This window comes from Archocentrus centrarchus, chromosome 1, assembly GCF_007364275.1.
Source record: "Archocentrus centrarchus isolate MPI-CPG fArcCen1 chromosome 1, fArcCen1, whole genome shotgun sequence".
Lineage (NCBI taxonomy): Eukaryota > Metazoa > Chordata > Actinopteri > Cichliformes > Cichlidae > Archocentrus > Archocentrus centrarchus.
In genome coordinates, this window is record NC_044346.1 from 23,194,964 (window position 1) to 23,222,200 (window position 27,237).

The window sequence follows — 27,237 nt, forward strand, 5'->3', positions numbered from 1 at the left end:
CTCCTCCACCAAAACTTTACACTTGGCACAATACAGTCAGATAAGCTCAGACTGGCTCAGACTCATCCATCAGATTGCCAGATGGAGAAGCATGGTTTGTCCCTCCAAAGAACACATCTCCACTGCTCTAGAGTCCTGTGGCTGTGTGCTTTACACCACTGTATCCGACGCTTTGCATTATGCTTGGTGATGTAAGGCTTGGATGCAGCTGCTCGGCCATGGAAACCCATTCCATGAAGCTCTCTATACACTGTTCTTGAGCTAATCTTAAGGCCACATGAAGTTTGGAGGTCTGTAGCGATTGACTCTGCAGAAAGTTGGTGACCTCTGCGCACTATGTGCCTCAACACCCTCTGAAAGTGATTTTAACTGTGATTTTACATGGCCTACCACTTCATGGCTGAGTTGCTGTCATTCCCAATCGCTCCCACTAACAGCTGACTGTGGAATAGCAGTGAGGAAATTTCATGACTGGACTTGTTGCACAGGCGGCATCCTATATGGTACCACGCTAGAATTCACTGAGCTCCTGAGAGCGACCCACTCTTTCAATGTTTGTAGAAGCAGTCTGCATGCCTAGGGGCTTCATTTTATACACCTGTGGCCATGGAAGTGATTGGAACACCTGAATTCAATGATCTGGATGGGTGAGTGAATACTGTTGGCAATAAAGTGAACATAGCTAAAAGCTAAAAATTCCAAACTACAACAACGTCAAGAGAAATTTTCACACTCAGTAAAAAAACAATATGTCAAACGTACTCAAACCTTGAAAAAAATACCTGATACCAAGAAGCCAACTGCAGAGAATCCACTCTACTCTATGACCCAGAGTGAACTTGCATCCAAAAATTAATAAAAAAGCTCATATTGTATTACAGACTCCATCTTTCCTCTGTGAAAAACTTAAAAGGCTATTAACACAACATCTTTGAGGCTATATTTCAAAGCTGTTCTTCCATTTCGGGATTATAGATTCTACTTGTGCAACCCAGTTTGTGCCAAATCTCTTGTATCTCAGCCCCACAGAGATGTTTTTTGACTTGTTATGTACTCTTTTGTTTCCCACTGTTAGCGCTTTGAACGTTCAGTCGACTCGCTGTCAGGAGCTCCTATATGACGTCAGACTGGGGGTGGGGGGTGGGGGTGGGGGTGTCAATTAACAGCAAAATCAATCAGTAGAAAGGCTGGCTTGGAATAAGAAGCAGCACTGAGCAGTGAGGGGCTGATGCAGCTTAAAAAGTGCAAGCAAAAATGAACAAATGATACCGCTGCAAGATGTCACACTAATTTTTTTTTAAAAAAGTTAATTATCTTAGAAATAAATGATTCAACTATTTGTTTTTTTTTTTCAGTGAAATGTGATTGTAACTGTTGCAGCTGATATGATTGTTTATTAATCTAGAAACCTGTACAGGAATTATATTATTAGTGATAAGTACATTACACCAAATTACATCTAGGAGGCATTATTCTAACTACTGTTTGATGAAAATATATCTCTTCTCCCTTCGTATTAATATTTGTTCCTGATTATAGTGTACTATGGGTCAAACTATTGATGCATTCAGCAGACAGAGCTGTCCTACCTTAGCAGCCATGACCATAGCAGATCCTCCTCTGATGCCCAGTATAGGGATGTGTGTCTGTGCAGAGATGAAGTCCAGGATCTGAGCGATGGCCTCCTGATCTGTGTCATCACCGAACACAACACCTTGCAGTGAGTTTTTTGTCATTTGAGTGCAGATCCGATTGATGATACTTTTCGGGTCGGTTTCGTTCATGGTGACCACCTCGACTTTTGGAGGGTAAGGAATGTGGAGGAAGTCCTCCTTCTCAAGTCCAGCTTCCAGGGCTACTTCACTAGAGTTGCCCACCAGGATGACAGCAATACTGAGAGAGTTGATCAGCTTGGGGTTGATGGGGGGTAGTGCTGGAGAGCCGGGGGAGTAATGTGGAGGGATAACAACACCCCTCTGGTTGCTGCCTCCCCTCTGGCTCCCTTGTCCCCCTGGGGAACCTCCAGGCCCTGTTCCCGGACCTCCGCCCCTGCGGGACTCGCAGACGGGCAAGAGGACAATGGAGAGGAGGAACAGAGAGAAGGACAAAGACAGGAAGGGCAGGGTCAGGCGAGGCCGTGGATAAGACTGGTCTGGATGAGGAGGAGGAGGAGGAAGATGGGGGGAGGAGGAGGGGGAGACCAAGTGCTTGTCCTGAAGATGGGAGGGAGAATGGTGGAGGCTGACAAGCATTGTGGAGGAGTATAAATGCCGTCCCTAGGGGGAAAGAGAACAGAGAGAGAGAGAGGAGATAAATGCAACACATCTGAAAAATGATGTTTACTACTTTAAATATGAACTAAAGTATAAATATATTAATGCACAAAAGTGAGGAGGCCAAAACACTGACCACCTACAGTAACAACAGCCCATGTCAAGGGCTGGAACATATTAGGCCAGAGGTGTCAAACTCACAGGACATTCAGAAAACATTCAATAAAACAGATGATGAACAGCTTGTGATGTCTTGCATAAAAATAAATTCCACAACATAACTCAGTTTACCTGTCGGTTTGCTGTAATTACAAAGAAACATTACTGTCATAAAACAAAAATGCGTCGGCACTACTCCTTGAATTAACCGTCTTACTTTGGTGCGGTACAGCAGTAAGGGTGCTGTAAAACTGACAGCAATGCAGATAATAATTCACAGAGATAAATTATTCTGCCCTCGTGATGTATCTATTCATGCAACCTGGTCCTTCCTGATGCAAGATACAGTAAAAAGTCCAAAAGGTGCAGCCTAATTCTCTGCAACTTTCACACTTTGCGATCCCATCCAGTGGGCTCAATTGGATCCTTTTTCAGGCCGATTCTAGCCTGCAAGCCACCTTTTTGATACCCTCGTATTAAGTGGTAAAGAGATGGTCAACAGCTTGAATATGGAAGATGTAAATACCTGAGCTATGTTGGTGTGGTCTGCATTCCTTCAAATGGGCTAGCAACTCGCTAATAAGCTTGCCTTTTAACTGGCCTGGGGTCTCTGCTTTAAGGATCTGCTGCTAAGTTCTTGATCCACTGCACCACAGGAGTTTTTGCCTTGCTGGGTTGAAGCTGTTTGGGCTAAAGAGCCAACTGAGTATTAAGCAGTATAGCTCATAATGCTCTAAATTTGTGTTTTAACTTTTAGATTTTTAAGATTTCAGCGTGTTAATCAATGGACTGACGCATTATTTTCAACTGTGCAATATCCGAGTCAGTAAACACGTTCATCATAAAAATGATGATGCTTAGCAATCAAAACATGCTTGTTTTGAGTCATGTGAGAATACCTTTCAAAATGCTTAATGGTCAACATGTCTCAAATTCAACATATGGAACAAATAAGAAGTACACTTGTACACAAAATAAAAAAGAAAGGATTAGAGCTTATTTCACTAAGTAAAATTGAAAAAAAAAGTCTTTGCTCTTGACTTGATGTTAAGGATAAACCTTTACCTTGATAAACCCAGTGTTGGCCGGGGTATCAAAATACAGATAATTTGATCCTTTAACTGCAAACCAAGCTAAGCGACCCATATAGCTGGATATCAAACCACACAGAGAGAAAGGCCTGTGAGCTCTCATAGAGCATCAAGTGACAACGCCACATCCATTACACTGTGCCGTGACTTCCTCGGAGGAACCCTGTGGCACACATCAAAGACAGAGCAGGAAAGAGATAGTCAGTTGTGTGTGTGTGTGTGTGTGTGTGTGTGTGTGTGTGTGTGTGTGTGTGTGTGTGTGTGTGTGTGTGTGTGTGTGTGCGTGTACGCGCGTGTGTTTTAAGAGAGTCAGGATAGCACTGGGTGCATTTTGACAGATTGACAGCCTCACAGCTTCATGGACTTGCTGCCAGGCTAAGTGACCATTAGACACTCACTGAGTGTCTCTCCCTCCCTCTCACTCCCGCACTGCCTCCACTGCTTTTCTCTCCTTTACCCTGCAAACCTGTCTTTTTGGTCATTCCCTTCAAACCTCTGAGACCCATTTGCTGATCTATGAAGTCACCTGCAGACCTGTTATTCACTATTACTGCTGTTATTCGCCGCTCCTATTAGCAGAGTTACAAAGATCAGCGAAGAGAAGCATTGGGGAGAAAGGATGGAGGAAGGGGCGAAGAGGAAGAAAGTGGGAGAGATAGAAAAGAGAAACGGAGTGAAAGATGTAAGCAGAGGGAGGTGACAGGCGGGGAGAAACACAATTAGTCACAGCCTGATGTGAGAATTGTGGTTTCTCAGTGCACGCACATACAAGTGAACAGGGAGAGGAAATTTGGGCATATTTTCTGCATAGATAAAGATGAGGAATCTTAATGAGTCTATGTTCATGCTTCTATTCTAAATTAAGCACAAAGAGCACTTGAGAAGAGGGACAAATGAAGGGTAAAAGCAAAAGGCTTGTTTCTCTACCTCCTTCACGCAACACCTTTGCTAATCTTTTATTTATCAAGCAGCCTGTGCATTGCCGAACTGATCGAGGCAGCACCGACAGCACAAAAGTCCAAGAAAAACAAAAGAGAGAGAGAGAGAAGTTGTGAGGACTGCTGATGTCTGACAGAATCCAGAAAATCTGCGAAATGGGGCGAGCGATGAGAGAAGGGGCCAAATCGCGTGGATGTGATCGCCACATAAAAAAACAACAGTTTGTCTAAAAGGTCTAATTACCAGAGGTTTGTCAGGCTTAATTGCAGGTGCACATGTTAATTGTAAACGAGCTGAATTCTCCATGAGGACACCAGAGCCGAGTGAGAGAGAGAGAGAGAGAGAGAGAGAGAAGGAGGAGGAAGCGAGTGGGAGGAAGGCAGCAGAGAGAAGAGAAGAGGAGAGAGAAGAGTGGGGCGAGAGGAGAGAATAAATAGAGACATACACAAAAGAGATGGAGGTGGAGGAAGGAACAGCAATAAGAAACCCAGAGGAGGGAGGGAGTGAAGGAGGGAGGGAGGCGTGGAGGGGGAAGAAGAGAAGATTAAAAGAAGACATGATTACCATGAGATGATAAAAGAAGGACCAAGGGTTGAGGGGAGGTTAAAGAAATGTAAAAAAAAAAAAAAAAAGTTGGGTTAAAATGGATTAAATTCTGATGAATTCACTCAGAGAGGGCAGCTGAAGGAAACTATTAGAAAAAAAATTGTTTAAAATCACACAAGAAGTGTGACAGTAGAAGAGAGAGGAGAGACACACAGAGACTCATCCGGGTTCCTGTGTAACAGCAGAGCTCGGTTTCCATGGTAACAATTCAAATATGCCTCCACATAACACCCTGATGGACAGGAAGATACACACAACTCGCACCAATTCGCGCAGTACACTACATGCAGTGCGTGCCCTCTCCTAATAATACACAATTTACTTTTATCTAAGCTGGCGCATATCGCGGCGCTGACTCTGGCTGACAAAAATAAAAGACTTGTAAGATAAAATAAATAGCACGGGGCCTTCGCGCAAAACGTGTGCACACGCGCCCACATACACACGTATGAGGTGAGTTAATGCACTCCTGCAGGCAGAGAAGATCCAATCCTCTGCCTTTTAGGGTACCTCACATTAAAAATGAATCTCCAAAAGTGCTACAGGCAAATAAACACGACGGAGGGAGCAGCCAGCCGGCAACACTGAGCAGGAGCGGCTGTGACATGTGGACTAATCAGACCTTCATGCAACATCTCCACTGTCATTAACAGCCCCCAGTTAATAACATTTAAACGCAGGGTGTCGAGAGTGGATTATTTACTCACAGCCTAATAGAACAAAACAGCGTCAACAAATTCAAGTTGACATATGAATCTATGTGCTCATGTGTACAGCACTCACACAGCAGTTATAAAGAGAACATGGACAAGTGGCAATGGGCACTAACACAAGACACCCACCGTGTGTGCGTTTCTTGTATCCAGTAATTTACTGAAGACGTGACTAAAGACGTGTGAATACGTGCGGACATAAAGCCCGCGTGCACCATGGGTCGAACACTGCTGCATGCACGTTAGGGCTGAAAGGTTTTTCGAAAACAACACATTTTTGTTGCAAACATCCCTGGCCTCGTGTCACTAGCCACCCCTCTGCCCTCTTGACTCTCATTACATAACTCAAAGTTAAGTGCAACAACTGTCAGGGAAACAGAAGGAGAACATCTACGCAATAGCAGATAGCACATGTGAGTATATTAGCCAAGTTTTATGGTGAAATCATAAATTGCATATAAAAGATAGCCTTAGCAATGTAAATACTCCCAAAAGGGAGTCAGTCCACATAGACTCTCGTGTTAAAATGTCCAACAAAAGCTAGATTTAGCCTCTATAGATATCAAGTCTGAGTGAGGTGAATTCCAAGCAGTTTCCTAACCAAGCTAATTAGTGTTAGTTGATACCTTGGAACTGCCCCCTCATACAAGGTCACTACTGGCCAAAACATTTAAGCTTCAAAATGCAGAGTCCAAAACAAAGTGAGGTTTGTCAGACATGCGACCACTGACCACGTGACATTGACATTGCCACCATTTTGGACATATGGCAATCAAGGTGACAATGTAGGATCAAGTGAATGAGGCGCCAGTCACACAGGCTTAGAGACTGCTCTGCAACCATCTTGCAACCACAAGGTCATGAAGTTAAAATGAGTACTTCCCCAACCAGCTGTGAAAGGTTGCTAGAGTTTGATGGCAGTTGCTGGGAAAATGATTGCTAAAGTCCCAGTCAGACAGGCCTACAGACCAGTAAGTGACCCCGTGGCAACCACCTCTTGCTAGGGAAAAACATGTAACCAACCAGTTGCCAAAATCCTCTTTGTGATTGCTTTGGTCGCTAGCATATTTCTGCAACCGTAGTTTAAATGGAAGTGATGGAGTTGTCTAAAAACACTGCCCAGCTACTCTCTGAGCTGTATGGAAACAGTAAAAAGTGTGACACAAACCATAAATGGAGAAGATCTGTTTTCAAAGTAAAAGTTGCACCTCTTGAAACACTGGCTGCATCACTGCAGCACAACTTTTATTTTGAAGGTGAATCTTCTCCATTTATGGTTTGTCGCATTTTCCCCAAGCTGTAATACTAGTAGTTAGTATTTGCAGGAGATTTGTGATGCAGCAACTTCTTTGCATCCAGCGTCAACCAGCAACCTCCAGGAACCACTGTTAGTCAGTCAGGGAAAACATATTTTTTTCCTAGCAACCGGTGGTGGTATCACGTCTAATATGGAGGACAACTCTCGAGCAAAGTGTGCATGATGCCTTGGTTATGTGTTGGTGGCTACATCCATCTTTTATATTGTCTATGATAAACATGATCTTCACTTTGTAAATTACTGCCCTCATCAGTATCCAGAAGGATGATAAATGCTTCACCATGTGACTGACAAGTTGCCACCTTATGTGCCCTTGGTTTGTGCCCATATACTTTATCTCATCTGCTTAAAAAAGCCAAAATGGCAGCAGTGAAAATGCTCAGCTTGAAGTTTCACAATGGGACCTTGCTAACCAATGGCTGAGTCCATCTTTTATATACAGTCTGTCTATGAGTGAAATACAGATTGGACGTTTTTTCATTAAGACCTTTGTGTTGGTGTAAGCATGAGTATAAATTGCTTTTTGCATTAGGTAACAATGCATTAATTAGCCATGTGTTCATGTTGGTTATAAGGTTAAAGCATGCATGGCTCAGGTTAAGAGTGATAATGCCTGTAATAAAAAAAATAAAAAATTCAATTTTTACTTGTTAATCCACCCCATGCAGAAAAACAGAACTGTGAATTTGGAGAATAGTTAAATTCTTAATACATTCAGATGTGTGATTCTCCCCTGATTGGGTACGTGGCCTCATTTTTCCAATCTGAGAAGATGAGTTTGTGCCCTCCCTATATACACCAATACACACACACACACACACACACACACATCACGAGGTTAATGTGCACGCAGCACCATCTGGGCTGAGCTAGATCATGCCAATAAGACGGAGCCATCAACCGTATCGGTCTTAACATTTACAAAGAACATTGATCACAGAAGTCTGTCAAATGGCACAAACCACCAACTGAATAACCAGAGCTGCATGAGACATGCAACTGCACAAGCTCGCATTCACAGAGCTCAAATCTGCCAATGAAAATCCACATGATCAATCAATCCATAAACGGTTTGCCTTGATCAGCTCGTCCCCTGTCAATTCTCACAATTTGTGAGGACTTTAACGGTCACATGTTTTCCCTGAATATTGCAGTGGATTACAGATATCTGGGTATATGCTGCACAGGCTCTAAGCAGCTGCCTGTGATATTAAAACTCAAGCTGCCACTCCATTTAAAACATACGTAGGCCATCATTATCAGGCCTTACTATATCCCTGGGGACTTGATGTGGTGGGCTGCGCTGTATAGTGACTGAAAGGAATTGTGGATAACATAAGCTGACAGGCATATCTATTAAGGAGCCCATTTACATTCAGTGGGTGGTCAGTTAAAGGTAAGAGTGGTACTTTTCTCATCCAAGCTGAAGCACACACTGCATCACACATGATTTATAAGTAATATCAAATCACACTGAGTATGGTGCTTTGGTGAATTATAAAACAACATGACTTCGATGAACACACGCAATGTGATCCAACAGTCCTACAATGAAAAAGAAATCTCAGCATTGAAGGTTTTTATTTAATTTAAAGGTCTGGATTTCCCTCGGTGAGACACAGCAGCAGGTGACAATGTTTGACATTTCTGCTTATTGTCGTAACTCCAACATATCATCAATAATTCAGAACTGTACTCTATTAGCTGGTGGAGATTTGTAGACTGGTTTTCCTGCCACACAGGAGCAAATCAGCAACTGTCTCATATACTATATCTCAGTATCCAAAGGGGCCTTAAAACACTGAAGGAAGTGAGTACTAAAATTAACGTTACAAGTGGCGTTGGCACACAATGAAAGAGAGGAGAGGAAAAGTAAATTTCTTTTACGAACAGCATCGCACTGTGGGTTTAAAAGTTGATCAAGTGATAAGTTATAATATAAAAACAGGTCCTGATAATGATGAACTCATAGAGAATTGTAATCCAAATCTGCAGCTCCATCAGCTTCGCGCACTTTCAGTTTACTGCTTTGGTTCATTATCACTGTTTGCAGCACCTTCAGTTTATGAATTGGCAGAAATTAAGGCCTCAGTCACACAGGCCAAGAGAATGGTCAATGAACCCCTGGGAAGAAAATGTATTCCCCATCCAGTTACTGACTGGGTGAAATTGGCCACAAAGAAAATCTCCTTGTAATTGCTTTGGTTGCTAGCAGATTGCAGCTGTCGCTTGTAGCGTGCATGGGAAATGCTCATTTGTCTGCAAACACTCGCACTTAGTCGCACTTGGGTAAAAATAAAATGGCAAACTCCTCACGACTAGGAAAAATCTGTGGTTGCCATGCAATTGCACTGGATGCACATTTTTATTTTATTTTATTTAATTTATTAATTTTTGCTGTTGGAGACCAACTGCAAGTAGTTGCAACAACCACCTGGTCGCCCACATGTACGAGTTCATTGCCCACGTTCACAGTAATTTTGGTCATACCGCAGTCATTAGCACTGTTTCCCTTAATGTAGCTGTAGAATAGCACGTAGCGAATAGCTGGTGAGTGTTTTACTTCCATATAAACTACACGCGACTGCGGCAATCTGCTAACAACCAAAGCAATCGCAGGGATGTTTTCAGTGCAGCACCATATACAGTACCAGTCAAAAGTTTGGACACACTGGTACTGTACTTCTGTGGGACCAGTTTCATCTAGCGACACCAAGCAACCTCGCCAGGAAAACCGAGCTGTGAATGTTTCACAGGTTGTTAAAAATGTTGGTACTTTAACTTACTTTAACTTTGTTATTGAAGCTGCTAAACATATTCAAGTTAAATTATGGAAATAGTCTTAAAGTGCAGACTCTCAGCTTCATTTTGAGGAGAGTCACGTCCAAATTGGAGCACGGGTTAAGAAATACCAGCTCCTTAATATGAAGCCCCCTCATTTTAACGGAATTAAACAACTGTCTCAAGAGCTGTTTCACAGACATAAAAACCTACTGTTATAGGTTATGAATAATAATATCAGATGAAGAGAGTCTGTGACACTGCCTTCACAAGGTTATGATGAGAGCTTTCTATTTACTCGTCCTGAATGAAGAACTATAATAACACCGGTGTGTGGACTGTATCATGTGAACCATAGAACAGGTTATATTTCACCAAAAAGTGGTGTGTCAGTTAGAGCTGTGTGACAGTGTTGTATTCACTCAGGTAATCAGACATCATGCAGCTATAATGACTCTCCTGCAGAGGTGGTGGAAGCCAACAAAAGTTCTATTTACATCCTCTATAATTATTCAATTCACTCTCACAAAGTCTCACAAAGTCAACTGTCACTGAGAGTTGACTGTTAGCAGCAAAATACCCTGCCTCACCACTGTTACAGTCATAACTGGATAAAAAAGATACAGACTAAGCTGCTTTTGTTCACCATGAAATCAAATGACCAGAACCAAATTGCATGCCTTAGTCCATCTTTAAACACTTCCCCACACCCTACTCCATCTGTGGCACTCCTGTTCACATTTTCCTAAATATTATTCACCCTTCTTAGAAAGGAATCTAACCCATTTTTTTTTTTTTTTAGAAAAGCTAAAGAACTTCTTAAAACAGCCTGTTCCTTTAATTTTTCAGCAAATATTTCTCAAACATGAGTAAATGTTTATTTGTGTGAACTATTTCCAGCTGTGGAGGAATATATGATTTGGTGCTCTAATGAGCATTTAAGGCTGCAGGATGATTATTTTGAGACTAAAGAAAAATGTCACCAGCTGCAGCAGCGTGGATACGTGTGTTTTTTAAACTACAGCAGAGGTCTGTAAGAAATAAATTATACCACAATGCACTTGTTAATTGGTTTTTGCCTTATTTCAGGAATCCACTGACCATTAAATAAATGAAGAGTATCAAGAGCCTCTTTCATTGAATCCTTACTGACACTTTTGCATGCTTCAAGATTTTAATTTAGTCACTGAGTGGGATGAGAGAGGCTGAGAGAAAGAGAGAGAGATTTGCAAGAAAGAGAAAACAGATAGATTTACAGTCCTGTGAAAAAGAAAGTACACCCTCTTTTAGTTCTAAAGTTTTACATATCAGGACATAATAAAAACCCATCTGTCCTAACGAAGTTCTAAAATTATTTAAATACAACCTCAGATGAACAACAAAGCATGGCATATTATACCTAAGCCAAAATTAAGTACATCCTTACTACTTCCATAGCAATTCAGAGGGTAATGTACTTGATCAACTGATCATCAGCCAGTGTGAGCTGGCTGTGAACGTCCCAGCAAATGCTCAAAGAAACTGCAGAAAACCCCAGAGCTACATGTCAGACTCCACAGGCCTCAGTTAGCAGTTAAATGTTAAAAGTTCATGACAGTACAATTAGAAAAAGACTGAACAAGTATAGATTGTTTGGGAGGGCTACCAGGAGAAAGCCTCGTCTTTCTAAAATGAAAATGGCAGCACAGCTTAGGTTTGCAAAGTTGCATCTGAACAAACCACAAGACTTCTGGAGCAATGTTCTTTGGACAGACAAGACCAAAGTGGAGCTGTCTGGACATAATGCACAGTGCCATGTCTGGTAAGAACCAAACACTGCATATCAGCACAAGCACCGCATATCAACTGTCAGCACAGCGGAGGAGGGGTGATGCTGCGGACTTGATTTGCAGCCACAGGACCTGGGCACCTTGCAATCATTGTATCGACCATGGACTCCTCTGTATACCAAAGTATTCTAGAGTCAAATGTGAGACCATCTGTCTGATAGTTAAAGCTGGAAATGGGTCATGCAGCAGGACAGTGCTCCCAAGCACAGCAGCAAATCTACAACAGAATGACAAAACCTCACTGAACTGAAGCAACGTTGTAAAGAAGAGTGGGCCAAAATTGAGAAACTGATAAAGTCATTCAGAAAACAATCAATTAAAGTTTTTGCTGCTAAAAGTGTTTCTGCAAGCCACTGAATCATGGGGTGTGCTTAGTTTTTCACATGCTGCGTCTGCTTTTGGCTCAGTTTTTGTTAAATAAATGATGAAACGGTTTAATAGGCCAAGTGTTGTTGTTTATCTCAGGTTATATTTACCTAATTTAAGATCTGGTAAGGTCCTGATGATTTTTTCATGTTCAGGGACCTAAAAGCTTAGAATTGAAAACAGGTGTATTTTTTTCACATTACTGTAATATACAGCATGCAACAAACAGTCGTCATCTTCATACTAACACCTAGTATTATTTGAGCTGTTATGTAATCTTTTGATAGCTCTTTAATACGTCTTCCTTATCAACCAATCTGTCACCTCGGTTACTGCATTGTAGAAGGGCCAGAATGGCAGAGAAAAATCGCTGCTTTATTGAAGAGGGTTTGGGGTGTTTCATTAAGTGCACTTTAGTTTGGTCAAGAATCCTCTCTCTGCTAATTGCACTTATAATGAGACACACTATGGATCTCTACTGTCATATTGAGGCTGCCTCAGCCCTCTAAACATTATATGGTCTCTTCATCAGAGGCAAATAAACTGACCGAGATAGAGAGCGCGCACACATGCACAACAAAATATAGACACTCAAAGGGACAGGGATGAAGAAAACACAAGGTTGAGGCAGGATCCATCTATCCCCTGGGGTCTTCATTACCTCATTGAAGCCATTTATTCCACTGAGGTTACACAGCCTGCTTTGGACTCAATGTGACGTGTCCCTCTCTACAGCAGTCCAGGTCCTTTAGAGCCTCACAGGGTCTGGACCACCTCTGTTTCGTCAGTACATGCCTCTGCAATATGTATGTAATGGCACAACATCCTACGCTGCGTGCTGTTGGTTTCCATCCTGTTTTTCTTTTTAAAAAAGGGTCTTATAACTCACTCTGATACAGTGTGTTAGTCTATAAAAAGCCACTCACACCATGTTTTCAGCCTCGGCTGAAATGTATTTTCACAGGGTTCTTTTAGCGGCCTTTCTGAAAAGCTGAAACATGATACTGGAGTTTTCCAACCACAAGCAATTTTTATCTCAACTGCTCCTCTGGTGGCACAAGCTGAGTGTTGAACAGCTACAGCTCTCTTGAGGGTTTGATAGCAAGCCTGTGGCATCGAGGGAGTAGATGAAATAACACACTGACTATTCACTGTGTGTTTTATAACTCCCCTTAATTACCCGAGGCCAAAGACCTTTGAATTCCCCAACTACACATCCTTACACCTCTTCCAGCAACAGCAGCTAGTCTGCCCTCTCTGCCAAGACAAGTCATTTTGTTGGATTTACTGAGGTGTTATGCAAATATAATACGCAGACTGTCATCCACTGATAACAAATATTATGGGGAAAAAAATGTTTTTGATGTTTCTTAGAGCGGGTCTAAACACTCCTGTGACTTTGAGACAACAAACCCCTCTGTCAGCTGGTCACCAACCAAATAGCATCCAGGAAACATCTGCTCTAACCTCTGGCCAATTTTTCCTCAGTGTGCAGATGCTTGTGTCACATTGAGGGCTATGGTGTGTTTCTATTTTGTTTTCTCCTTTGCACATGGCTAAAGGTAGGAATTCAAATAAAGATTTTAGTGATTTTAGTGACTGGCCAAATGCAATATCCTTGAGACGTGTGGGCGACCTTGACCGTGACCTTGACTACCTTAGTTTTACCTTAAATCAGGTTTTTTAGCATCTCCAAAAGAGGTTTTGGCTTTCCATAAAAATAAAATTTGAGGGATTTTGAACATGTTTTGTTTATCAAGTGTCAAGAAATAAAATTACAAAAAGGTGCATTTCAAGTCAGGAAAATGCCTGTAAATATTCCCATGAATAACATCAAAAGCTTTAGCTGCATTTTTGTTACTGTGAACCTGCCAGACACTGTTTCCCCCATTTTTTTGTGATTATCTAACCAGAGTTTCTGAAGTACAGTCATTAAAAATCTTGGCCACAGACAGAAGAAAAGACTGTGGGGTTCTGCAGGTCCAGCAGAGACAGACAAGCTTGTTCCTTAAAATGTGACAACACAATGACAGAGCTGCTAATAATGAACTACATGAGGACACTGCATACAGACAAACTGCACAACGCAGCACATCACGAGCAACATAGCTCCATCTATCAAGAGTATACTAAAGTGCTGCAGCTAGAGTACTGACAGGGACTAGAAAGAGAGAGCAGATTTCTCCCATATTGGCTTATCTTCGTTGGCTCCCTGTTAAATCCAGAATAGAATTTAAAATTGTTCACATACAAGGTCTTGAATAATCAGGCCCCATCTTATCTTCAAGACCTCATAGTACAATATCACCCAAACAGAGCACTTTGCTCTCAGACTGCTGGCTTACTTGTGGTTCCTCGGATACTTAAGAGTAGAATGGGAGGCAGAGCCTTCAACTTTCAGGTCCCTCTTCTGTGGAACCAGCTCCCAGCTTGGATTCAGGAGACAGACACCCTCTCTATTTTTAAGATTAGGCTTAAAACTTTACTTTTTGATAAAGCTTATAGTTAGGGCTGGATCAGGTGACCCTAAACCATCCCTTAGTTATGCTGCAACAGGCCTAGTTTGCTGGGGAGTTCCTATGATGCACATGATGCCTTGAGGTGGTTGTTTGTTGTGATTTGGCGGATCTATTACACCAGCATGTACACATCTTGTGCTTGTAAAACAACTAATATTAATCTCAGATTTGTGCAATATATAATACAACCAACAACTGACCATTACACAAATTTGTCTGCTGAAATACATTCAAAATAAGATAAAAATGGCTGCCAGGTATCATAGAATTTTTTAACAGATCCCTTGACTGTGTATCTAATCTTCTCCAAATGCATGTAACACATAACCTCTCTTATCCAATGTCCATATACCGGAGGATGTGGATCTTTCCATCTACACAGAATCAGTCTCCTGGCCAGAAGAGAGCAGAAAGCTATCATATTCATCTGATATATGCTGAGGAAATCTGCTGGGGCCACCCCGAACAGAGTGATGAGTGGTGACGGGTGAATAATTTATCCAGATACTCCTGAAAACGTATCAAAGATAGATTGCCAATACCTATGTAGTTTTGGACAAGTCCAGAATGTATGTAAAAGTGTCACTGTAGTTTGTTTACAGCGATCACATGTCGGATCCAAGTCCTTTTTAAACTTGTACAATTTGTCTTTGGACCAATGTAGACGATGTACTACTTTGAATTGAACTATTGCATGCCTTAGACAGATTGCGGAAGAATAAATATTCTGAATAACTTTTGCCAGACCGACTCTGATATGGATTCCTCCAAGTCCATCTCCCACCTGTAATTCAGTATTTAAGAGAATCCAAATTGGTATCATGGTATGAATTAAGCAGTGTATAAACTCTACTCGTGGATCGTTTCCTGTATGACCTACACTCCAGAATCTTATCAACAACAGAGGTAGAAGGGCACAGAGGAAAACACTCAGACTGGACATTACAAAATGTCTCAATTGCAAATATCTGAAACTGTGATTTATGAATATCAAATTTCTGTACCAGCTGTTCAAATGAAGCAAACTTATTATCTACACAGAGATCATATAATGAACCCAGGTATTAAAAGCTGTATCTGTCCATGAGGGAACAAACATGTGGTTGTTTGACACTGGGGCAGCCAATAATAGCTCTGTGCTTTTGAATGATCTCCTACACTGATTCCAGATTTTTACTGTGTGAATTACCACTGGTTTATGTTGAGACTGGTTGTTTAAACAGTAACTGGGAGCAGAGTAAAGCAGAGAGAGAACTAGATGCAATTGAGCTCCTTTCCAAGGAGTGTGCTAAGGGTTTTTCACAGATGTGGGCTTTTTTTTATTTTTAACTACCTTGGACATGCAATGGTGTGCATACAGAATGTGAGGAAGGAGACGTGGTTTTTCCTGAGATGCCACTTTTCTTTCTTTGTTGTGGAGTTTGCATTTCACGCTGTATTTGTTGCATTTGTAATATGTATTGAGTTTGTACGGCTGCTACCTTGGCCACGTTTCCCTTGTGAAAGACATTTGGGCTCAATGGGACTTCCTGGTTAAATAAAAGTAAGTAATAAATGTTAAAAGATTGCTTTTTGTTGAATTACACGGCCTCCGGTGCCCTGCATTTGGATCTTCTCTTCAATGAATCATAACATCAGGTCGGCGTAGTTCACCTGTGAGTGCATCGGAGATGTGTGCACGGCTGCTGTTGCCGGAGGATTTCAGCAAACATCAGTGCATTTTGTAATTTGAATATTAATTCAAGAGCTCTCTTTCTGCTCTTGGAGGCATTTGATGACTGATTGTAACAAATGTCAGGAGGGGTAATTTAAATCTTTTAATACACTAAGGATGTGATCTGCCCTCTGTGCTTGGCTTACACACACTCCTACACTTAGGCCTAAATCTTACAGAAGCGCTCACCTTCCAATCTACCCTCCTGAGAGGTTAACTCTACCTTTAATCCTACTGTCTGTCTCACTGATCACCTGTTCCACGGCTTCATTAGGTGGGGAGAAGAAAAAAAAAAATCACTGACAACCGCAGCTCCTCCCCAATGAGTGCATCTCGCGCCTTCTTGTTCAGCTCTGTATTTGAGGAGGGGCACTTTCCTCCTCATTCCTGCAGCTGTCTGCGCTTCAAACTCACTCCCGGTCTCAAGTCATGGCTAATTAATTGACAAGTTGCCACCACTACACTGAGGGTCAAATGGAGACAGATTCACTGACACTTTGAGCAGGTTTGGCAAATAGATCCCACCTGCTGTTAACACTGCTAAATATAAACAAGACAGCACAGCAGAGCAAGTCCTGCAGAAAAATCAGATTGTACCTTACAGACGATGGAAACTGTTTTACCTTCTTTTCCAACAGGTGGTATTTGTAGCATGTGGAAATCTCTGTAAATGAATTAGCCATCTGGCAGCACCTGTCAAGTTTCTGTGCTAATGAGTGCCATCACAGAAACCTATTTCTTCTTTTGATTCTAATATATTTGTTCCTTCTCCGTCTTTCATCATTTCCCTCCCTCTCTTTGAAAACATAATTATCAGCTTATAATCCCCTCTTAGCGAAGTCATCTGCGTGACATGATTTCTCAGGAGTCCTGGTGTCTCTTTCTTGTGCGCCTTTTGAGGACAGTATCATCAAATATGACTCAATCTTATTCTGCTATCTAACCCTCCATCAGTTCTCCTCATCTCCACACCTCAGCCCTCATTGCCAGCCCTGCAGATCTTGTCTTTTGTTTCAGTCTCTTATATCTGTGTAAAAAAAAAAAAAAAAAAAATTCGATTAAAAAAACCCCTCTCACTCTCATCCCAGCCTGTCAGTGGACGAGCTTCAAAGGGGCTCCCTTTGGCATGACATAAAGAGTGACTGTTTCTGATGAAATCCCTGCATGTGTGACATTCAGATCATGTTATTAGTGAACACAGGCAGGATGAAAGACCAATCTCTAGCTGAATTTCTGCATCTGATGCCTTGATGAAAAGAAAAATAGTTACACTGAAGTAGCTACAGTTTATATCATGAGCAGAAGCTGCACAAACAGAGCAGCAGAAATGGATAGAGAGCACGTTCAGTTATAGAATGGCAAACCAAGAAGCTGAGCAACGTGGGTAGCGGCGGCATCACAGCATTGGGCCCCCTTTTCTCTATTCTTAGCTCTTCCTCCTTCTCTCGCAGTCACACATGACTAGGTACCAAAGAGGAGAGGTAGAAGAGGCATCTTGAGTTTCTCTCCCGCTCTAATAAAAATGAGATGGTATGTACACTTTACAGTTTATTACACTGTCTGTGTGAACTGTCAATCACCATTTAAATCTGTCTTTTTTATCACTTAAAATGTATACGAGTACAAGTCGCTGCCCAAATGATGACGTTTTAAACTAGGCCGATATTGTTGCCTTCATTATGTTGTAGCTCTCCTATAGCCCCAAATTTCTCTGGCTAAACGTAGACCACTTTTGGCCCAGGCAGTTTAATTATTCATGATTTAATTTTAATGCCACACCAACAAGTATAAAAGTAAACCCCATATGTTGTAGCAAATGAATTTAAATTGCCATTTTAAGTTGCAGCAGTATGCAAAGACTAGACGTAAGACAGGTTAGCTCAAACCTTACACATAATGTAACACTAATACAGCTATGAATATCCAAAGATGCACAATAAAAATATGAAATGGCTGAATGATCCTATAAGCTGGTTATAGTTAGCTGAATCTCATAGCCAGAGAGTTTCTAGGCTAGGAGGAAAGCATGGACAGAATCAGCCCACTTTTAGACCAATAAATTAAATCTATTTGATGTAAAATGATCAGAACCCCCACATAATGTCTACTGAGATAATAATGCCAATTCTGTCCAGTGTAATCCTGTGCCATGTGACACACTTTCACTCACTGGCCACTTTATTAGGTATACCTAGAATGGTCCAAAAAAGAGAAAATATCCAGTGAGCGTCAGTTCTCTGGGTGAAAATAGCTTGTTGATATCAGAGGTCAGAGGAAAATTGTCAGACTGCTTCTAGCTGATAGGAAACCAACAATAACTCAAATAAACACATGCTATAACCAAGGTATGCAGAAGAGCCTCTACAGCAGCAGAAGGCCACTCAAAGTGCCACTCCTGTCAGCTAAGAACAGGAAACCGAGGCTACAATTCAGCTTACTAAAACTGCACAATAGAAGATTGTAAAAATGTTGCTCTCAAGTCTCAATTTCTGCTGCAACATTCGGATGGCAGGGCCAGAATTTGATGTAAACAACATGAAATCGTGGTTCCGTCGTGTCTTGTATCAACAATTCAGGCTGGTGGTGGTCTAATTTCTTGAGAGACTTCAGGCCCCTTAGTATCAAATGAGCATCATTTAAACACCACAGCCTACCTGAGTGTGGTTGCTGACCATATCCATCCCTTTATGACCACAACATACCCATTTTCTAATGGCTGCTTCCAAAAGGATAACCCGCCATGTCACGAAGCTCAGACAATCTCAAACGTGTTTCTTTCAACATCATAATAAAGTTCACCGTACTCAAACGGCCTCCATAGTCACCAGATCTCAATGCAACAGAACAACTCTGGGATGTGGCAGAACATGAGAGTCACATTATGAATGTGCGGCCGGCAAATCTCCATCAGCTGTGTGATGCTGTCACCTCAATATGGAACAAAATCACTGAGGAATGTTGAATTTATGCCAAAAGAATTAAGGCAGTTCTGAAGGAACTGGCAAAGTAACTAATAAAATGGCCGGTGAGTGTATATAAACTGTGTGACAGCTGAGTAGCTCACTGGGGTAGCTGGGTCCTTAATACAATGTGTGTGATGTCCAATTTGCATCAATCGCACATAATTTTTTGTTGATTCCTGCCTCCTGCACACGCTACACAACCAGCACCCTCACCTAAACCACACAGTCAGCTACACATTTTTTTTTAGGAGTAGCCAACCGACGCCTGCTGTGTGCTAAATATGAGAAAGCACAACTTTGAAGATCACATGTGAAAATGGCCCCACCTACTCTCTCATTGTTCCCTCTTGGAAGATTTCTTTTTGATATGATGATAAAACAACAGCTACAGGTGTGATCTAGACGTCACTTTTGAACCAAAGCGAAGCGATTTTAGCCTTGATGTCTGGATACGGTTTAGACATCTAATCAGCAGAAATGCTACAAATTCTGACAAATACATAAAAAGAACAGCAAATCATCTCAGAGGCAACATGAGGAACCACTTGTTCTACATAACAATGAAAAATCAGGCTGTTTGTTGACTGTCCCTTACAGCAACACCAGCGTGTCGAGCGAGTGAGTGAGTGAGCAGACGTGCTGCAAACAGCACAGAACAATGTTACTCCTACAGTGTAATTTAGAATAAAAGCCAGGTTAAAGAGCTTTCGCAACATGTCGGCCTACCTAATCAGCTCTGAAGGGCCTCACTTCAAGGTGAAGTGAAAAGCTGGCCGTCATCTCAAGAGGGGAGGCACAATTATTATTAGACATTCATACGGCTGCACTCTGAGGTTTCTCACCTGCACAGAGCAGGTCAATCGCCGTGTGTTACGAGCGTGAATGCTAAATTGTTGGTTTCAAGGTTGCAGAAACTGTCAGTCGCACTGACTCAAACGCAGTCGTTCATCAGACCAGTAGCTGTCAAGAAGCATCGTGGAAGTGGGCTGCTGTGAAATTCATTCAAGCTGATAATGTGACGGCACGTCTCATCTGTTCAAATTTGGTTTCTGAAAAAGTGTCGGACCTGTTAGGTGATGCGTCAGTTAATATTTCAGGTAAATACAACAGTCCCACCTGAAGGTAGGACTGTTGTATTTACCTGAAATATTAACACAATTAGATGCTGTGAGGATCAGTGTGCCAAGCAAACTAAGTGGGAAGCTGATTGACTGAGGAACATATTTCCCATTTTTTCAGCATTTTACATGAAGAAAAGCCCAAAAATGCATGAGTGGAAGAGGAATTTCTGAGGCACCGAGTAGCTGCATTGCACTTCTGCTTCTCTCTCCCTCTCTCTCCGGCTCTGGGTAAACAATAAACACCAGGCTGCTCAGCACCTGTAATCCTTCGACGACTCAATCAACATTTGTAAAGCTGGTCACATGAGGCTCACATCCAAAACTGACTCAGCCGGTTGTCTCTGAGTTCCAGCATCAACATCTCGGTGCCCGTACAGTCATGGCAGCTCACTGCTGCCACTCCGTTCACGGTTCACCGATCAAACCAAGGGCCATGCTTCGTGCCTGACAAGAGAGCCAGTGCTCAGATCCAGTATTCCTCTCTACCCAACCCACCCTCCAAAAACATGCTGCATCAACGCACAACCCTCCAAGGCCTTGTTGCTTATGCACTCTGAGCTACATCTGTCTACAAAGCTGCCTCCTTCATCCAGTGTCAGTCAAGCTCCCTCAGGATTTGGCGCCTGCGCCTGGATCTTTGCCTAACTCTGTTTTTTGGAGGGGTTTTTTTTTTTGTTTTTTGGGGGGGTGGGGGGTTGTCTGCCACTCCTTAACCCCTTTCTTGCTCCCTGTCATCATCACGCAAAATCTAAGTGTTGAGATGGAAACTCAAGTTTTGATTGAAATACTGTGGGCAGGAATTTGGGGACTGCAGAGTCTGAACAGCATATGTTAATAAGTGAGCAGAATACAGCGGGTACATTGTTGAAGCTGTTGTGTTGCGAGGGAGGGACACGCCAGCTGTCACACCTCCTCCAAGTCACGCTTCAACAAAGACGTGCATCATAATTAGATAGTTACATCAGATTCCTGTGAGTCGATGAGCGCAAATTAGTTCAAGATTTGTGAGCATAAACTGGCCTTACCCACTGCTAAAAAACAATCCGGCCAAGAATCTAATCCGCGATGCCACCAGGAGACAAATCCTAGAGCTGCTCCATTGGCAGGAGATGGACACAGTGACAGAACAAAGGATTTTGCACATTTTCTGTTTCAAAACTGTTGATTCAAATGCACTTTCCACTGATCTAAAGGTGCGCTCTGTGCTACTGAATGTCATGCAAATTCTCCTTTAAGGCTGGTTTTACTTGCATGTCTTCTCTCTTGCACCCTTTGTCACGTCAGACACCTCGTTCTATTGTCTTTATACGCCCCTCCAACTTTTAAATATGCCTTTTATCAGTCGTGCTCCTGGCAGCCGCTCAGGAGCACGAGCTCAGCAATAAAATCTTCTCCAGTTACTCCACTCTGTTGCTTTATACAGTCACTATTGTCTAGACCTGTTTTCCCTTGTGAAGCAGCACAACTCCTCATTTTGATGGGCTTATTGAAGCCAGTGCCTCGTTATCCCTTATCTCAACACCGGGCTCCCTCACAAAGCACCACGAGAAAGAACAAGTGACAAAAAAAAAAAAACAAAACAAACAATTTGTCCTTTTTTTCTTTTTCACTATGAGTGTTTTTTTCCCCACATTCTTCTGTTTCGTGTATTTGCGCGCTCTTACTGAAAATAAACAACCCCAGAGTGACCACAGGAGGTGACTTTTCCTCTAAAACAGTGAAGATGTGCATATAATGGGCTTTTTGTCAAGCACTGTGTAATGAGAAAATATAACAAAAAATAAAGTCGGTGATTGTTAATTTGACCTAATCAAACCATGAAGGAAATCCTTCATATTTCACAAAGTACCACCGTATTGTTATTATTAGTTAATATCCAACATGAAACAGCTGTTAAGCCATTATTTCCACCTCCTCTGATAGTTTTATGTGACCTGAAATTATCATAAATGAGGGCAATTTATAAGACGGTTAAATTAGGGTTGAGTTAATCACAACGGCTGGATATCAGCAGTCACAGTGGTGCCACCTTTTAGATGTTACAATACATGTGAAAGTTGATTAAGTTGACTAAGTGGTAAAGTAGTAAAAGCTGTGGGTGGTGAGAAAATTTTTAGGCAATATGATAATCAGTTTAAGTCAACTATCAGTCAGAAATGCAACCACTTTCCAGCTTCTGAAATGGAAAGAATCTGCTTTTGTCTGGCTGTTAAATGTCATCTTAAATTACACGTCTTTCGCATTTGTGTATTTTTGCAACAAGAAACATAAAGGTGTCACCTTAGTCTCTGCTAAGCTGCTGTGACAGACTCTGTTCAACATTTTCTGATTGCCTGGTTGATCCAAGATTTAATTTAGGGTGAAGTTTTAAGTAATGCCTATGGACACAGAGACACAGCCCCAATTACTTAAATCGCTGACCTACCTTGAACATTGCCAGCCCGGATCTCCTCTCTGCTCTTCAGAACTGGCATGATGGAGTGATCTGGGATTCGACTCCTCCTCTCATAGCCTCGGATGAAGGGATGGTAGACAGACGAAGGCACGCGCAGAAGACTGAAGAGTGAGGTCTAGCGGGCTGAGGGATGAGCAGACTTGTGCTGTTTGAGGGGAGGAGAGGGGTGACGCTCGGGCTGTTATCAGTGTGTGGGGAGGGGGGAGGGGGGGGGGCAGCAATAGGGTTAAAAAAAAAGACTAATCTGCAAAGAACCAGATCCAAACTGGCTGAAAAATGATTTTCACTGAGAGTTTTAGAGGAATTTAAAGCTGGATCATCAACTCAAAACGTCAGCATTCTTACGGGGAAAAGAAACTGAAAGATGGTAAATGGAGAGCATTGAAGGGATGGCCTTTCATTCGTCTTTTTCCATCTGATTGTCTTTCCTCTTCCTCCAAAGCTGGTGATGCAGGTCTCCTTCCACAAGTCTGCAAGTGTGTGAATACTGTTGCCGTGGAGATGAGGAGATGAACAGCAGTGTGTGCGTGCGTCCTCTTCTTCTTCTTCCCTCTCTTCCTTCTTCTTTCACTCTGTGCCTTTGCTTAATTTAGCCAGTCATGATCCTCAGCTTGCCGGCCCGCTCCTCGTCTGCAAAAGACAAGAAAAGAGTCAGATGGCCGAGTAAGGCTGCGCATGAAGTGTTGTTGGTGAAGGCTGAAAGCCACTGTGTACACAAGTCAATTGCCTCTGAGGTCAAGGCTTAACTCAGTCAAGCCGCAGTCTCTACATGTCCCTTTCACTGCAATCTGAATGTGCTGAATGTTGTTATATTGCTGTTATTTTTTTCACAGGAGATACTTTCTGTAGCCTTTTTTTTTATAAGAGATACTTCAATTTGTAGGATGTGCTGTGAGACATCTTGCTGTAGGACTCATATCAGTTTAATATGAGTTAAACCTAATGAGTGTTTAGGGGGTAAGAGTGGGACAATACTTTTGGCTTGAAGCGTCGGGTGCCTTAAAACGTCTCCTGTGTGATTATTGATCATTATTGATAACTAATCAAGCTTTTTAAGCAATGGGAATCATTATCATTAAGCTACGGCGGTAACAATGGTTTCTTGTTTGTTCCCTGTTTTTAAGCAGTTCTCCCAGAGCCGACAGAGTGAAGCAGTGGAGGCAAAGACATGGATGTAGCCGTGTGAATTTTTCCAAATTAGCTTTAAAAAAAGGACCCATTATTTAACGTCCCTAAGCGGGATCAGTCATCAGTGTACAGTGACACTTACTGATATTGTCAAAGACAAACTTGTGAATGGTCGGGTGCAATCTGGCAAGTTCATGTCGTGGATGATCTTAATTGGCACATGAAAAACTTCTCCAGACTGCTTCATGAAATAAATAAATAAATAACAGTGGTATCCAAACTTTCCTATCCTACATGTTCTAAACCGGGCCCTAAGCCAGGATAAAAATCCTGCAAATCATCCTCATCTTTATTTTTTCCATGTGTTCCGAGACATACGTCTGCAGCAGTTACAATTACTGAATGATGCTACGCTGTCAGGGATGCAGAAGGGTCATTAAGTTAAAAAAATATTACTGATTGTTTGGTCTTCCTGCTCATGTTATGTAGCTCTGTCTTGTTGATCGAAACTTTACTCCCGTCTCCCCTCTTCTGGGGACAGCATCATGCAGTCCCATACAAAGAGTGTAGTGCAGTAAGAGATCAGATCAGATTACAAGGTTCAGACATTTTATGGTGTTACGCTACTTTATCTTGCCTTTATTTAGTTGATTTTGCTATTGTTTATAAGCATAAAAATATAACTGAGGCAGATCCTCAGCAGGATTGATTGAGACGGATCTAGGCCAACTCTCTTTGGACATATTACTAGAGGCGTAACGTATTTTGCACATGAACTAAGAGTAGCGGCATACAGGGGCCAGTATTTTGAAAGAAAGGTCAAAGCGGCAGAGATACGATCAGAACTTTAAGAATAAAATCAGAACGAGAAAACAGAAGGTGGCGATTTGGAGGCGGGCCTTTAGCCTTGAGTCAAAGTGACAGGCTTCTTATTGATGTTCAGCTAAATCGGTGAGCAGTACTGTGATTCAGGTTGTTGATTTTGATTCTACCCTAAATGATCATCAGCTGATCTTTTGGACCCCTACGTGGGGTCCAAACACTTCAGACTTCAGTGTCTCTGCCAAAGTTCAGTTGAGGGGAGAAGAAAGTACAAGTAAAAACAAGTGGACATCATAATCAGACAGCAGGTTAAAAACACTCTGTATATGCAGGACTTCTAACTGGTGCAGCAGAAGTTGGATGCAGTCATGCAGATGCATTATTTAGCTTTCCGTGCTTTCTTTTTAAAACAGCGCGAACAGATACAACATAAGCTGTTAGATACATGAAACATTTATCGTAGGAAATTATAAAGCACCTGTCAGAGTACATTGTAGTACATTGTGCATAATTCTACAAAAGTATGAGTAGTGGAACTTGATAGTATTTACACAGTACAAGATTATATAACATTATATAATTTAATGTGCACAAATAACTGAAGGTGTTATTTTTAGCAAGAAATTGTGGTTTTATACATAAATGTATGAACTTCTTTTTAACACTGATATTAATTATACATTAATAAAGTTAAATGAATGAATACGTTTATTTGAATTTGTTTGGTAAATTGGATTAAATGCTTTTTTAAATGTTCATACATTGCACACACACACACACAAAAAATCACCAGGCACTATTGATAAACTTAAAAACAGTGACCATACTTTTATTTCCTTACAAGTATACTCCAGGCTAAAATGTTTTAAGTGCCTGTAATTTAATGTTGTAAAACTTTGCGTATTGTGTGTGTAAAAGCCCAACTAGGGACAAAGGTTGGAAATTAGGAATAGTTATAAACTGTCCGTGGAGCACATCAGTTTCATACTCTGTAATTGGCTCCGTCACACTAGATTTTATTTTGCATTCTGCAGCCAATTGCAAGGTCACCCAGATGTTAAGCATGAAACACCCTCAGCCTCTGGGTGACCACTTTTGAAAGGTGACTGCAGAGGTGGAAAAGCAACCTGTCTCCAAACAATCAAAATCGCAAACAATGTCAATTTGCAGTTAAACTGCAATCCTGCTGCAACTACACTATTTGTGGAGGAGGTTTGGCTGTGCCGCGGTCTCCAACCACTGAGTTCCCAAGTGTGACTGCAGCATGTTGGAACTATGTCAAAATGCATCATCTATATCAAATAAAATTTAATAATTTACTTTAGATTTGATGTTGCTTTGATAGTAATGTATAAATGGATTATATCATTTCAAAAGTCAGGAAGACTCATTGGGCAGCAGTTTAAATCCTTTGCTTTTCAATGGATTTTTTAAAAGGTCTTCAATTTTTTTTCCCCAACATTTTATTGACCAAAATAACTTAATGATTCATCAGTGCTAAAAATAGCTAAGTTGTAGCCCGACTAATGTATGCACCATCTAGTTTTTCATCCTTTAGCAGATTTTTATCTGAACAGGCTCACAAATGATATATGCCTATTTCTGGCAACATGTGCGTATTTATCTGCATCTTGAAGAAGATACAGGATATGTAGGTACACAGAGTTTAGCCCTTAGGAAAACTGTCAAAGGATATCTGCATGTGTAGAATTTTAATCCTGACTGGCAGTGCAATGAATTATTCATTCAACAAATTTTATTTACAAAAATCCATCTTTCTCTCCGTCTCCTTCTAATTATCTCTGACTCTCATAGTAGCATTAATATGATTCTGATGACTTGACTTGTAGAATAACGCAGTATATCCTTACATAAACCTTTTACATAAAACAACTGAACAAGGCTTATTCGTTTATTCATTTAGTATCCTCGCTATGAACCAACAGCTTCTCAAAATATTAAATTATGCAATCCCAGAGAGACATTTTATAGATGTAAATGCTTTTATGGTTATGTATATGTATTTAAATATGATACCAAATAAACAGCCTTTGATTGATTACGTGTTTTATGGCATGTTAAATTACTTTTTTATGGTGGTTCTGTGTTTTTGGTGTGTACAGTAAAGAGCTCTACAATATAAACACAGCGTTAAGGAGCTCCTCTTTTACCCATAAAGTGTTTACTAGGGTGAAACCCAACAGGTGAGCACAAACTTTAAAGGTTTTTATATCAGTACTGCCATGTGCTCACAATGTGGCAACATAACACCCGTCTTTTAAAAAATTTGCTAGATCAGACTAATATTCAGTTAGAATGAGCTTGAAACCTTGAGGGAAAGGGCCAGCTCATTCGCTCTGTTAATGTAGAATATTAGCGCCTGTCCAATATCCGCCTATCACAGATATATCTGTATCAGATAACATGTTGATATATGCAG

General features: G+C 41.4%; 1 protein-coding gene across 1 annotated transcript in view; it reads right to left on the minus strand.

Annotated features, from left to right (window-relative positions):
• The window catches only part of grin2bb (glutamate receptor, ionotropic, N-methyl D-aspartate 2B, genome duplicate b), a 122,515-nt gene extending 99,550 nt beyond the window's left edge, over positions 1 to 22,965 (minus strand). The window contains exons 1-3 of the mRNA XM_030734496.1: positions 22,818 to 22,965; positions 2,021 to 2,276; positions 1,590 to 1,987 (exon numbers count right to left, since the gene is read on the minus strand). Coding sequence (XP_030590356.1) covers positions 1,590 to 1,987; positions 2,021 to 2,276; positions 22,818 to 22,826 — 663 coding nt within the window. The 5' untranslated portion in view covers positions 22,827 to 22,965. The remainder of the gene's footprint in view (positions 1 to 1,589; positions 1,988 to 2,020; positions 2,277 to 22,817) is intronic.
• Positions 22,966 to 27,237: the final 4,272 nt, after the last annotated feature.